Genomic DNA, 13,456 nt, shown 5'->3' on the forward strand with positions numbered 1-13,456 from the left:
AACACTCGTGTTGTGAGTGGAGCACTTATGGAACTCACACCACTTTCCTGTGTCCTTCTTCAGCTTCGAGGTGTTTTTCTTTGCTTGCAGCTTTGGCGAGTTGTTTTCGGCTACCCGCCTTGGCTTTGTCGTTTGTTCTACGGTTTGGGGGCACCTTTCCCTTGCTTCGGATTTGCAGATCTAAAGTCTTGCTTCTTCTGTTTAAACTTCTGTTTGATCTTGACGGCGTATCGTATGTCGTGCTGAGTGAGGAGTTGTCTAGGAACTACATCTCGTCCTGGATGTACCTATGTAGGCAGCCGCGGTACTTGAGTACCAAATGTTTATCAAAATCCTTGATACCCAACTTCGTGCAAAGGGTATGGAAAACATTGGTAAACTTCGTCGCATCTTGGTCCCTTCCTTGCCGCACCATTGTCCACTTTATGTATTTATCGTCATAGCTCCCGACAGGGTAGTACTGCTCCTTGATGGCATCTCGGAACGAGTTCCAAGTGGTTGCGGCTGAAAACAGTGAGGTCTTACTTTCATCCTTCTGCTCACAATAGGTTTCCCACCAGTCCTTGATGTGGGGGGCGGCTTTAAGAAGAGCAAACATAATCTTTTCTCAGCTAGAAAAATCATGAACAGAAAAATATCCTTCTTGCAGATTTAACCATTTATCTACGACGTTTGCATATATTTGACCCTCAAATATGGGAATGTCAAAGTTTACTTGTACCTTAAAAGGAGTGGAGCCCCTACAGTGGCTGCTAGACGTGGATGCACCGCCCGTGGGCAATCGTTGAAGGATCTGGGCAAAGTTATCCATCATCGTGTTCCTTTGTTTCTTGAGGGCCACCTCGAGCAATATTTTGATAGGATTCCCTGCCCCCTCGTCTTTCTTTTCTTCCCCCATGGGCCACCGTCAGTTGTTGCGAGGTTGATCTTGCAAAGGTTCAACTAGATTGAGCCCTAACTCCTTATATCCTGACCTTGTTGGGGACGTGCAAAGAAAAACAGAGAAAGAGCAGACTGCTCTGATACCACTAATCTGGATTTAAACAAGAACGCAACAAATTACAATTATAACCATAAATACAAAGTTGTAGTACAAATAACACTTCATTTCATTAATATCAAACGCTGAAATATGGTTACAAACAGAATGGAAATAGGACCAGTTCGGGGGATGGTAGCTTATCTCTGAGAAGAGATGTGGTAGCTACATGCCTCTGAATTGTGTTACAATGAGGCTCAAAGGCCTATTTATTATTGAGAAACAATGGAAAACCCTAAACATCCAAAAACCTAACACTAGGAGATGAATCGCCAAACTATGGGCCCCGTTTGTGTAAATTGGTACATCAACTTCCCGGAGTCGTAACTTTAGCATATGATCTCCGTTTGAGGCGCACAATACCTCGTTAGAAAGATCTATCCGAGGACTACAACTTTTGAATGACCAACATCGGGCTATGACCGATGTTGGTCCCAGTTTTCCTAAAAAACGTCGTTTAGGGCCTCAAAACGGCTCCGGAAGTTCAGGACCTGAAAAACTGCCAAAAATAGTAAATTGTGCTATAAATAAGGAAACTCAAAAACTGAAAGAAACAATGGTGGGGTTCCAAGCGGAATAGGCGGGTGGCCACCAATATCCACCTGGATCAATGGGACTACTCCTGTCGGTGAAAATTCGAGAAATGAAGGGGACTTTGGTTGTGGTGACAGTGGGCCTCTGTCCCAAGGTGTTGTTGGGCCCTGTAGCTCTTGCCTCTTTACAAGGTCTGCTAGTTTGTGCATCAATAGGCGGCAAATATTATTTTATTAAAATGGCGGAAAAAGTCACTTAGTCGAAAATGGTCCCCACCAATAAAATAATGTTAAAAAAGGGGAATCTAGAAGCTTGGAGAGACTTAATGGAAGTTATAAAAGGAGGGTGGACTCATTTGCTAGACGTTCTATTCTTGATAATCACTCATTGTGTTTGGTTCGATCTCAAGAGAGTTTCGACAAGAGGGTTTCAGGCGAGATCCTCAGCTAATTTCGGTGGATAATCTCTGCCACCCTAGCTAGTATCTTGCCAATTTCAGTGGATATCCCATGCCACCCTAGTTGGTCATTGCTGGAGAATGTTTGGATTTTTCCAATTGAGTTGATTTGCAGGATATCTTTATAGTGCCAAAGTGAAGCAAATTTGCTGGATATATATATATATATATATATATATATATATATATCTATTGTTCGCAGGTGCTGGGCATTGAATCTACTTCAGCAAAATCGTCCACATTCCAAGGTCGAGTCCATATCGTTCATAGGCTCCGAGAGCAGCTTCAGGTGGAGGCCGAGTGCTTTATTTTATCCATAGGCTGAGAGTGCTGTCACTAGAAGGCCCGAGAGAAATTGATTCATATTTAGAGGCCAAGTCTGTTATTTCTGTGGAGACGGATTTCTTCAAGGCACTTGTACCCAATTATTGCATGATATATCAGGGGTTCAGATTGTTAAGTTGTTGGTTTCAGGAGATCTATTGCTGAGTATCACATTCACTGTTTGGAGAATCGATTTCAGATTGTTTCCATCAGATATTCCCTAATCTGAAGATCGAATTCCACAGGTCTTGGTGGCCATTCTTATCATTTCTGGAGCTGAGATTTTTATCAGCTCACTGTGATTAAGTGCTGTAGCAGAAGACTCCATATTTCATTGCTAGATCGAGTTCCTTGGAGCCAAGTCAACCTGCTGTTAGTGCCATAATTCTGGGCTGAGCTCTTGTCCTGAGAAGACCGAAAGTATCAGAGTGAGGATCGAGTCCCTACTGCTGTTCATTGGCTGATATATTTCTGAGTTTATTCCAGCATTCTTACTTACTGTAAGGGTTGTCTCTATTCTTTCTTACCGTAAGGGTTGTCTCTACTATACATGCCAAGTGTTTTGACAAAAATATTGCACACCTACTGTTTGCTAAAATTTGTCAAAGAAAATTGGCAAATTTAGATTTGGTACATTACACCCTTGTTGCTAATGATCAGAAGGGGACATAACAGGAAAAATTGCTGATTTTTGGCCGATATTATCACCGAATTCAAAAACTCGCAATTTGGTGATGTTTGCAACACTGATAAACATATTAACCAATCCACTCTTAAGTGACATGATTATGATAGGTTTCCTACTTATATTATTTGGGCTTTGAAGTAGAAATCAGTGCACACTGAGTTTTAAAGAAGGGGTTGATTATGGATTCCTTCCCATCTGTGCAATGCTTCTCCTAGGTCACTTAAGCTAGAATTTATTTTCATAATTACAACCATTCCATTCATAATTTCTGTAATTGCATTATGTCATACGATTTAGGATTTTTAGGTACAACAAATATAAAAGGTAGATGATTAGTCAAGAGAACATCTGTTGATAGCCTTTTTTTTCGTCTGAGAGTTCTTGAAGAAATTGATTAAGATAGGTAATGAATATTCCATATGATTTTCCCTCACCTGAATAAATGACTCTGTGAGTGTTCTGTTGCTTGCTGATCTTTAGGAAATGATTGGTATTTTCTACACCAGGGTAAGGTTGTGGAATATAATGTGCATTTCTCATCCATCTGCTTTCAATTTTTTGAATTCCCAAATTATGTTGTGGACTCTTTATTTCTGTTGGTTTTGACTTTAATGGGAATTGGTTATGAATTTATTTATTACAAAATGCAAATTTTTGATGGCTTAGTCCATAAATCAAAAGCTCGATTTTCAGATTTGTGGATAGCCAAGCTGGAAACATGTTGTGATTTCAATTATATAGAAATGTGAAATGGTAAGATAATGTGCAGCTAAGAAAGATGCATTTTTCTTTTATTGAGGTATAAACATGAAAATTTTGCTTGATGGCATTATGTCTATAGATATGATGAAGTTATCTTCTTGGTGGAGTTTTTAGATATGGTCAAAGTTATCTTCTTTGTGGGTTTTGGTAAATTTTGATGGAGGAGCGATCATATGTTTTAATTTAGATATGTTGCATTTAATGCAATTGGAACATGAAGTATGTTTCACAGAATTATTTTAACAGCTGTTAAATTTCTTGTTTCACAAAAAAAGGTTAAGAAAGAAAAACTGCCCATGGCAGTGTTCTGGGAAATAGAAATTATTTTCCTATTACAAATTCTTGGTATTTGAGGACAATGTAAATTGACAAGATTTATATGTTTAGAATAATTAAGTTTTTGAGATTTTGAAGTTACCTTGAGCTAAGCAGTTTCTCTTTGGCATTGATCATATCTACAGAGCTCCCCTCTTGGAAGTTCAAAATGATGATTGGGATTGCTCATGTGCAGTTGTCTGGGATCCTGTCCATTCTGATTGTGCAGTACCCCAGGTAAGAACATCTTCAGATTAATACCTCTAGTTTGTCTTTTTGGCAGGGTTGAAACCATCCTTATTTGTAAGACCTCATTGTTCCAAATGATGTTCCCCCAAATCATACCTTGGATGAAAAGCATGACAATTAGTACATGTAACCACCATATTAAATATATTTGTGTTATTGTCAAAATGGATGTGGTGATTGTTTTTCTTGAAAGTTTAAAAACTTCCTATAATTCAGGTACACTGTTAATTTTCTTTAAACAATTACATAAATGCACCCTACTATTTGCCAAGGATAGGCTATGAAGTTCTTCATGGTTCTTGTAATATCCCCAATTTTGATTTCCGTGTTCGAGATGATATTTGGAAGAGGAGGAAATTCTGACATTGGGACTTTGGAGGAAAAAGAGGAATTGCAGCTCTAGTGGAACGTGGGGCCTACAAGAGAGAGAAATTTGGCCGAAGAAGGGAACTCACACTCTTGGAGGAGAGAGAGAGAGAGGAGGGGGTGCGAATTAGGAAAGAGGAGTGGGGCCACCAAGGGAGAAAATGAGGCCAACAATTATAAATAAGGAGAAGAGGCCTTCATTTGTATCTTTTGTCAACTTTACTTCTGAACACAAGTTCCTCTTGAACTGTTTAGCCACGACAACTAGTGCTATTTAGCACAAGGGATTCTTAAGTGGGAATTCTACCTCTACCTACGGTGAACTTCGAGTGTTACCCTAAGAGAGTAAGGGGGAGTTTGTTCTGGGTGTTTGAGGAGCTAAATTGCAGATCATTCATCAGCATGGATGCGTTTTTTTTTCTTAGGGTGTAGAAAGGGAATTCGTGGGTTGAGAGGAGCTAGTAGGAAGTGGAGATTGGGCCAGAGATTTTGCAGGAATTTATCCATTGGAAGGCAAGTTTCTCTTGGTATTTTGTAGTGCCGGGAGTTGTATTTTGGAGGGGCGAATTATCTACAATCTGGGCCTGCGCAAAGATCATTGGACATCTGCTATGTAGCCATCGAGAGTAGGGAAATTTCGTGGGAGTTGGGCAAGGAGAGATAAAGAGATTGGAAGGAGTGGTTACAGAGGTTGGAGGAGATTTTCCCGGAATTGATTTGGATTCCTATAGCAGGATTCTTTCTAGAGGGCATTTTTCCAGCCAGTTGGAGCCACCCACACTTCTTGGGGGTCACCGGGGCACATTGGATTCAACGCAAAACCTTTCTGGGTTTTTGTGGATTTGGTGAGAGGAGGCTAGGATTAATTTTACAAAATTTTCTGAGCACTTCTGTGGGCATAATTCCTAGTTCCATTCATTAGCCAATAGTAGAAATTGTTGGAGGGTGCAATTCACTCTGGGACCATTTCCACCACTTGGGTTTGTGAGGTATTTCTAGGTTTGGTTGGAGTTGGTGTGGAGGACCTACACTAATTTTGCAGAATTTTTGGAGCAAATCTGAGGGCCGAAATTTTAGTGCACCTACAACAGTAGTGGCAGTAATTTTTTGGGTCGGCGAAGAGGTATTTTTTGGTGGAGTCATTCCAACACTTGGGCATCACAATTCCAACCTGTGTTCCTTCCATAAGTTGCAGTAGCAAGCATAGGTTCCTCTGATCTCATTTATTGTACTCATATTTATCAAAATTAATACAATGACTCAGAGTTTTTTTCCCATATTTTCGTGTTCAAATGTGTATGGTTGTGAATTTCTGAATTTAGTAGCTGCAACTAGTTCATTGCTTCTGTTATCTACGGTATTTTTCCATTTGGAATATTACAGTGGTATCTGAGCATGATCTTGGCTAGTTGTGGGGTAGCCAGCAAGGTCATGGAAGATTTGGACATGTATGAATAGTAAGAGGTGAAACCATAGACAAACCCATGGCTCAAGTAAGATTCAGTATGTAGGAATCTGGGGTGGAATCCACTGGAATGATTAGAGATTGGCCCAGTTGAGGAAGGTGTTAGACTAGATCCATCCTCATCCTGACAACAGAGACACTAGAGGTGCGCAGGCCATGGGGGTGCAACCATCTACACCATGTGGGGAAAGTCAACAGAATCAGGGCACTAGATCGCCTCAAAAGGAGCAGGCAAGACAGGGACCGTTTGAGGGTGATACCTAGAGGCACTTTTGCTGGTGGAGACCTGGCTTTAGATATCAGCCCGAGGAGGAGGTTGAGCATGAGGCTAAGGGCACGCATGGTTGTGAGGAGCACGTAGATATACCCAACGTGATGCAGGAGTCACACTTGTTGGAGATTCCTTTGATAGCTTCGACTGACACCTTGGGGGAGAGAGTAGAGCATACACCCATAAGGCCATCCATTGATGAGGTGCCAGGAGACAGAGAGGTGTCCATAGTTGGGGAGGTTCCATCCGATGTTAAGGTATCCATTGATGAGGTGTTCGGGGCCATGTCCGAGTTTCCAGGTGATAGCAGTGCACAATAAGTTGATGAGGTGTTGGGAGACATATCCGCCTTTGATGAAGAGCCAATAAGCATAGATGCGTCCAGATCTATGACAGGGTTGCCAAACGACAGTCACCTACAATTGACTAGTGAGGATGTTTTGCATGATGGGTTGTTGATGGAGGAGCAGTTGGAGGTTCAAGTTGAGGCCGTGATGGAGGAGGATGTGTAGCCATCCTTTGGACTATGGATTGACAAGGGGTAGCGCAAAGAGCACACGTTGGGATTTTAGCATATTCTCTTTAGAGGCACGCTGATAGGCCTACAATGTTATTATCTCACCCTTATGACTTGGACTGAGAGAGGCAAATTTGTCTAGACAGATCATAGGGGATGACCAGGTCAGCAGGGGTGAGCGACTTGAGTTGAATATGGCACAAATTTAGGATGGAGGGCTTGTTTTGTACACATGAGACTGTACATTCAATCCCTCCTTTGGGATTGGATGGTGAGAGGTACTGAGTTGGTACCCAGTGGAGCAGGTTAGGCAGTTGGGTACATCCATGGCTGCATTTCAACAAAGGTCATGGATTACTTGAGGGGCTCGAGGGCTAGACTGTTGTTGGGATCCAGGTGGGATTTCCCATCACATCATAGAGCCAGTAGGTGATAGTAGTAGTTGTGTGATGGATTCGATGATTGGGCACACACATTTTCAGATCTACATCAACACTAGTGACAGGATGGTTTGACAGGAGAGCAGGCAAATTTCATGAGTTATATTGGCATATTGATCGAGCGTGGGATCACAGGGTGATTAGCCTACTCTGGCAGGAGTTGGTAGGAGGAGGTGTCATCGACAGGCCACCAAACATGGCATCATAAGGAGATAATGCTCTCTCATTGATGTATTGCGCACTAGAGCTACTAAGGTTTGGCACGATAGCGTTATTCCTGAATGCATTTGAGGAGTTGGCCACTCAGGTGTACCTGGGCAGATGAGGAGGTGTAGATCACATCGTGGTGGGTGTACTAGCAGTGGTGGATGCATGGGCACATTTGGGATGCTGTATGGTACATGGTGGCATGGCATTGAGCATTGGTATCCAGTGGTGCATGGAGTTGTGCCACAGAGTTCAGTGCTATGCAGAGGAGTGTACTGGTACGTATTTGTCTGTTGTAGAGCATGATGATGCACAACATGTTGTTGGAGTGTTTCCACCAGAGAGATCTCTTGACGAGGGCATTAAGCACACCATTGGGTTTGGCACACTTTGATTTGGAGAGCGAGTTGATCACAGGGCCGACCGTGAGCTTCCATTTATAACTCTCCAACATTGTACACTGACACAGGGGACTTGGATATCGTCTCTTGATGCTCTCATCAAGAGCAACATGACCTAAGAGGTTCATCTCAGACAGTTGAACGGGACACCGTACATTGGGAGAGAGGCTTTCCACCTATGGCATATGGTTAGGGCGCGAGTTGGTGGATGTAGGCTTGGGGTTAGTCTGATCTTCCGCAGAGGTAACAATTGCACCATCCTTGAGCCCACACTCAAGGAGATGCATGACCCCCTTTTGGCCAAACATTTTGAGGTGTCTCAGGAGCATCTACAGTGGTTAGTTGACCTTACTTGCAGGCAGATGTTTAGACTCTAGGAAGTATTGGGGAGTGCTTTCAGGAGCCAGGACGATAGATCCCGTTGCGTGGTATGGCAGGTGCAGGGTAGTTTCGTACGCACCAGATTGGTTCCTGATGTATGGAGTCCATATATTAATTGCACGCAGGGACCTAAGACGTGGTACAATTTGGTGCAAGCAGCTGTCAGGACTATGCCGCAGCCATTTTCGCTGTGGGATCCAGGGATTTGTTTCATTGATTGGACACTTTCTTTCGTGATGAACGAGATCAAGATAGAGGATGACCCGACTCACACTTGGTTTGACATGCGGGGGAGCATTGAGGCCTTTGTCGCATGGCAGGGTTGGTTTTCCTTGTTGCTGCTACGAATCTGGGTGAGTGTTGGATGTGTAGGCCGTGACATTGTGGAGATGCCTGGGCCAGTGTTATGAATATAATTTATATAAAAATCATAAATATAAATTGAATAATAATAATTAATTAACTAAAGGTTAGTTAGTTAGTAATGAAGAGGCATGTCTTAGAGACATGACCATTCATGAAAGGGCACCTGCCTAGGGTATATAAGCAGGCCCTCATTCTCATTTGTAATCATCTTATATCTTACTGCAATTCAATATACAATATTCAATATAGAGTTACATGTCTTACAATGGACATTCATGTCTTCCAAGTATTTTAAAGATTTCCGCTGCATATACGACTTTTGGTCGCTACATTGGTATCGGAGCATTCCTCTGAATATACGAACCTTGTTCGTTACATTGGTATCATAGTTGTTCGATCCTTTGGATGCTCAACCGCTGAAGAGAACTAGTCTGATTCGGCCTTTGGCTATTAATCCTTCGTCAACCTTGTTGTCATCACAATTCAAGTGTTTCACTACACAAAGTTGGAGTTTCTTTGTTGTGCCAGTTTCGTCATTCAGGGCTTTGGGCATTAAACAAAAAAAAAGGAAAAAACAAAGATAGTCAAAGGAAAAAAAGGAGAAAAGAACAAAAAAAAGTCACTAAATGACAAGTTAGAACAACTTCAAGAAGGATGCAATGTTCCGAACTTAAATAAACAGTGATATGCAAAGCAAAAACGATTTACAACACAATTTTTTTAAATAATCAAGAAATGCTCATAAAAACTCTGGAATTAAGAACCAACTGAGCCATTTTATTAACCAATGGAGAAAGTACAATAGTATGGAGGAATGCATCTAGGCTTGCCTCAATGGCAAGCGTGACAGAACCCAGGTGATAATACAATGATCTCAAATGCTGGAAATGATTGTGCCTCTAATGCTTTGCGCTACCCAGAAAACTTCACTATTGCCTAGAAAGGGACTGCAAGAAACTCATCGTCCAGTGTTTAGAAAATGATGAAACTTCAGCGACAAACTCCTTGGCCAAAATCCACAAAAACCCAGAAATGGTTTGGCCCGATTTTCTCTTCCCAAAATCGACCTCCAAAGGCACTATTCAATCCCCAACAATTTTACATCGTCTACTGCAAATATATGGCTTAAAACGCCACCTCAGGTGCTCAAAATTATGAAACTTTATATTTGGGATCCTTGTCAAAAGCCCAGAAAAACACAGAAAGGATTTTGGCTGGTTTAGACTTCTGAAATTTGACCCCCTTGGAGCCCAACCTTAGCTACAACTACAAAACTCGGTTTGCTGGAAACTGCCTATAAATCCGGGGGGAAATGCTCCCAAAGTGCTGGGCTGGCCCTTGCTATCCAATCCTTGACTTCCCAGGTGAGCTCTTAGCCTAAGACACCTGCTCCTAAGCTCCACAAAAAACTGTTGAGTGGCCTTTGCACTGTCCACTAGCCCAACAATTTGCACTGTTGGAATGATGGCTTTGGTGGCTGTAAAACTCAGCAAGAATGCTGGTCTATTGTTGCTATCTCATCTCTCTAACTCTTCGGAAAACAATCTGATCTCTGTTGGCCTCTATCTTCCTCTGCGTATTCTCTAGCTGCCCAGAAATATGCACTCCATGCTCTACGTTGGTTGGTGGTGTTATGTCACTGCCCCAGAACTCTTGAAATCCTTGTAGAACTTCCTCTCTAGGGCGGGCACGGATGGTCCCCCGAAGAAGAGGTTAAATCTCCCGCTTGAGAGATTCGTGGGTAAATTGCCGGTTGACTTAGCTAAACAATAGAGTGAATAGTCAAGTGATTTTGTTTGCAAGGTGTATGAGAGCTGCTCCCTCCTTATAACTCCTTGGGCCTCCCTTGCCTCATGTGGGCCCCTCCATCCACCTATTGGACTTTCCCTCCAAGCTATTCTAATGGGCCAATTCGAATTCCCATGTGGGTGGCCCCCACATTGCACTAGCAACCAAATTAAATCGAATTGCCTCATAAGTCCCTAAGTCGAAAATGATGGGTTCTCTTCCTTAGCCAAAATTGTGCAAAATTGTGTAGCAGCACCCTGTTACAAATGTGTTTGAGAAGGGACATGATATTCCTCCCCTCCCAAATGTTGCTTTCCCTCAAGCAACCTCAAAGCTAGGTGCTCCAATATGTGCTCACCCTCCCAGGCGGCATCCTCATCCGACAAGTTCTTCTAACGCTCCAAAAATTGCTTGTCCTCAAGCAATGCCTGAACGAGCATCCTCTGTAACTATTGCTCCCCACTATCACTGCAACATGTGCCAGGGTCCTAGATGTGCCACTGAATCGTCCCTGACCTCATCACTGTCTTGATATGAAAGATTCCTTCAATATTAGGATCCCAGGCCATCTTATCCAACATGAAACTCCCCTCGCTCCACTCACTATCCTACCTGGTGCAAGTACCAGAAGTCCCTTGCTCCGTCATTGACTCGCTAAAGCCCAATGGAAGATCTATATGATCTCCCCTTGCAGTAGTTGACACATCCCTAAAAGTTATTGAGCTGTGAAGAGTTGTGACGCCCCAGTTACCTGCTAGTCCCAGAGTAGTGCCACCATCGTGACGCTGCGCTACTCTGACTATGTCATACTCCCCATCGTGCGCAGACAGTGTCCTCCTTTCCTAGAGCTCGATGGTGGAATACTGAAAGAGGCGAGACACATCCTGCATGGGCATCTCCATGGCAACAAGACCTACCCATCCAAATCTAACTCCAAACCTATGCAACAATAGAGAATATTTGCCTCCCCATATGATGAAACCCTCTGTGAACCCCCATGTGTCATCCCAAGAGTGAACTATATCACTCTCTGCCACGACTCCGCTCATCACGAGTGATCTATCGATCAATTGAATCCCTGCATCCCATAGGCAAACTTGCTACGACATAGCCCTTAGAACCGATGGAATTCCTTTGGCCCTTATCTCTAGTCCCTGCATGGCACCCATTATAGGCTCCATACATGAGGCATGCTAAACTGTCTAGTAACTGCCACTGTGTAGTACTGATGACTACTAGAAACTACATGTGCCAAATAGATACCCCTTGAATGCAACCAATAGATGGGTATCTGATATGCGCCATCGACTCAGTGTATGCAGATCCATCCTGCTCCTGCCAATCATCGTCACTGGTTCGACTACCGGCCCTATGGAGAATGTGTCGATATAATGTTGGGAACCTAGATACATACTGGACAACTATCTCAATCGTACACGGTATCCTCTGCTCATGCATGGTCTAGACATGCCTTATGTAAAAGAGTGAAACATATCTCCCCTTTGACCAGCTCCCCAGGCATAGGATTAGTGATGAATGATATGCCATCTCTATCGGTGATCACCTCATCCCTCGACCTGTGGCTGTCAACTCGCGCACCGACTCGATGCCCCCACTAAGAAGTCTCCCCTCTATCACACCAAGTGTCATCCAAATATCTTAGGTGGGCTCCTAGTCCCCTGCTACTCGTGCCCAGAGTGTCAAAGGACAACAAACAGGTCACCCGTTCCTGTAAGTGGCGTAGAAGAGGGTCTGGAGTGTGAGTGCCTGCAGATACCATCAAGTATCTCTCATCTGTGTCCCCTTCAATCCTTGGTGAACTACACCCAAAGGTATGCCCAATATCTCCGTCCATGGGTGTCCCTGGAGACAACACTCCAAGACCTCATTGTGCAACATGATCATCCCAGTTAGTGTTGCAGGGGAGCGCCCCCCCCTCGATCCCGCTCCCAATCCGCGCTCTGGGCAGGAGCGACTCGGGAGCGGGGCGGGAGTGCGCTCCCTAAAAAAATTTTTGCTCCCTGCCTTTTCAGGAGCGTTTTGCCTTTTTTGCAATTTTTTTTTGTAGTAATGTTCGAAATGCAATTTTTTTTTTAAAGAAACAAATTATTTTTGAGAGGGGCAGCTTAATGATCAAGTCTAGGCCCTAGTATTGATATGCTATTCATGGTAATGTTAAATTCTTAAAGCAAAAGTGACATTCTCCTTAATCTTCATTTTCATCCTTTTACTTAAATTTTTAACATTACCATGAAATGAATCAGGATGTTTGAGAGTGGTTTCGACCTCATTGGATTTCATATGGAGAAAGTAGAATTTTAGGTTTCATTCAAAATCCAGCAGACTTATCAGTTTTTCAAGATTTCAGGATTGGGGGATTGCAATGTTTCCATTGAATTTTGTCATGTATTAGGGTATGGAACTCGTATTTAATCAAGAGCACCAATCCCTCTATGTACCTTGATTTAGTGACATTGGTTGTCGAACTCCTCTATCATGACCCTCCTAAAACTGTATGCATCACTCAAACAAAATCTTGACTTGACATGCTATGCTTTTTCTATCTTATGTTAATGCTTAGAGGGTGATATTAATGACAAAGATCCCTATACAGATACAGAGGTAATGACAAAGATACCTTTGGATATTAATGCTTAGAGGGTGATATTAATGACAAAGATCCTGATTTTCCAACAAGACTAAAAAATTTGACATTTCTCGTGGTGGCAAGAGGCCCAAGCATAAGAAATAGATAATAGATTTACTTCTCTTTTCTAGTATCTAATAGCTTTTATAACTATTGACTCTTTCATATTTATTATGATATTTTTTTAAACAATATATGACAATTTAAGTTTGAAGTTGGTAATTATAACTCATTAGTAA

At 42.6% G+C, this 13,456-nt stretch overlaps 1 protein-coding gene across 7 annotated transcripts in view; it reads left to right on the top strand.

Moving 5' to 3' along the window:
* The window catches only part of LOC149168594 (uncharacterized), a 307,528-nt gene that overhangs the window by 221,299 nt on the left and 72,773 nt on the right, over window positions 1-13,456 (top strand). For all 7 annotated transcript variants that reach the window (XM_089428332.1, XM_089428331.1, XM_089428326.1 and 4 more), the window contains one exon: window positions 4,266-4,356. In XM_089428332.1, coding sequence (XP_089284458.1) covers window positions 4,266-4,356 — 91 coding nt within the window. The remainder of the gene's footprint in view (window positions 1-4,265; window positions 4,357-13,456) is intronic.

This window comes from Pinus tabuliformis, chromosome 4_2 (genome assembly GCF_031772625.1).
Source record: "Pinus tabuliformis cultivar Carrire ecotype Pingquan chromosome 4_2, CPIR1, whole genome shotgun sequence".
NCBI classification, from domain to species: domain Eukaryota; kingdom Viridiplantae; phylum Streptophyta; class Pinopsida; order Pinales; family Pinaceae; genus Pinus; species Pinus tabuliformis.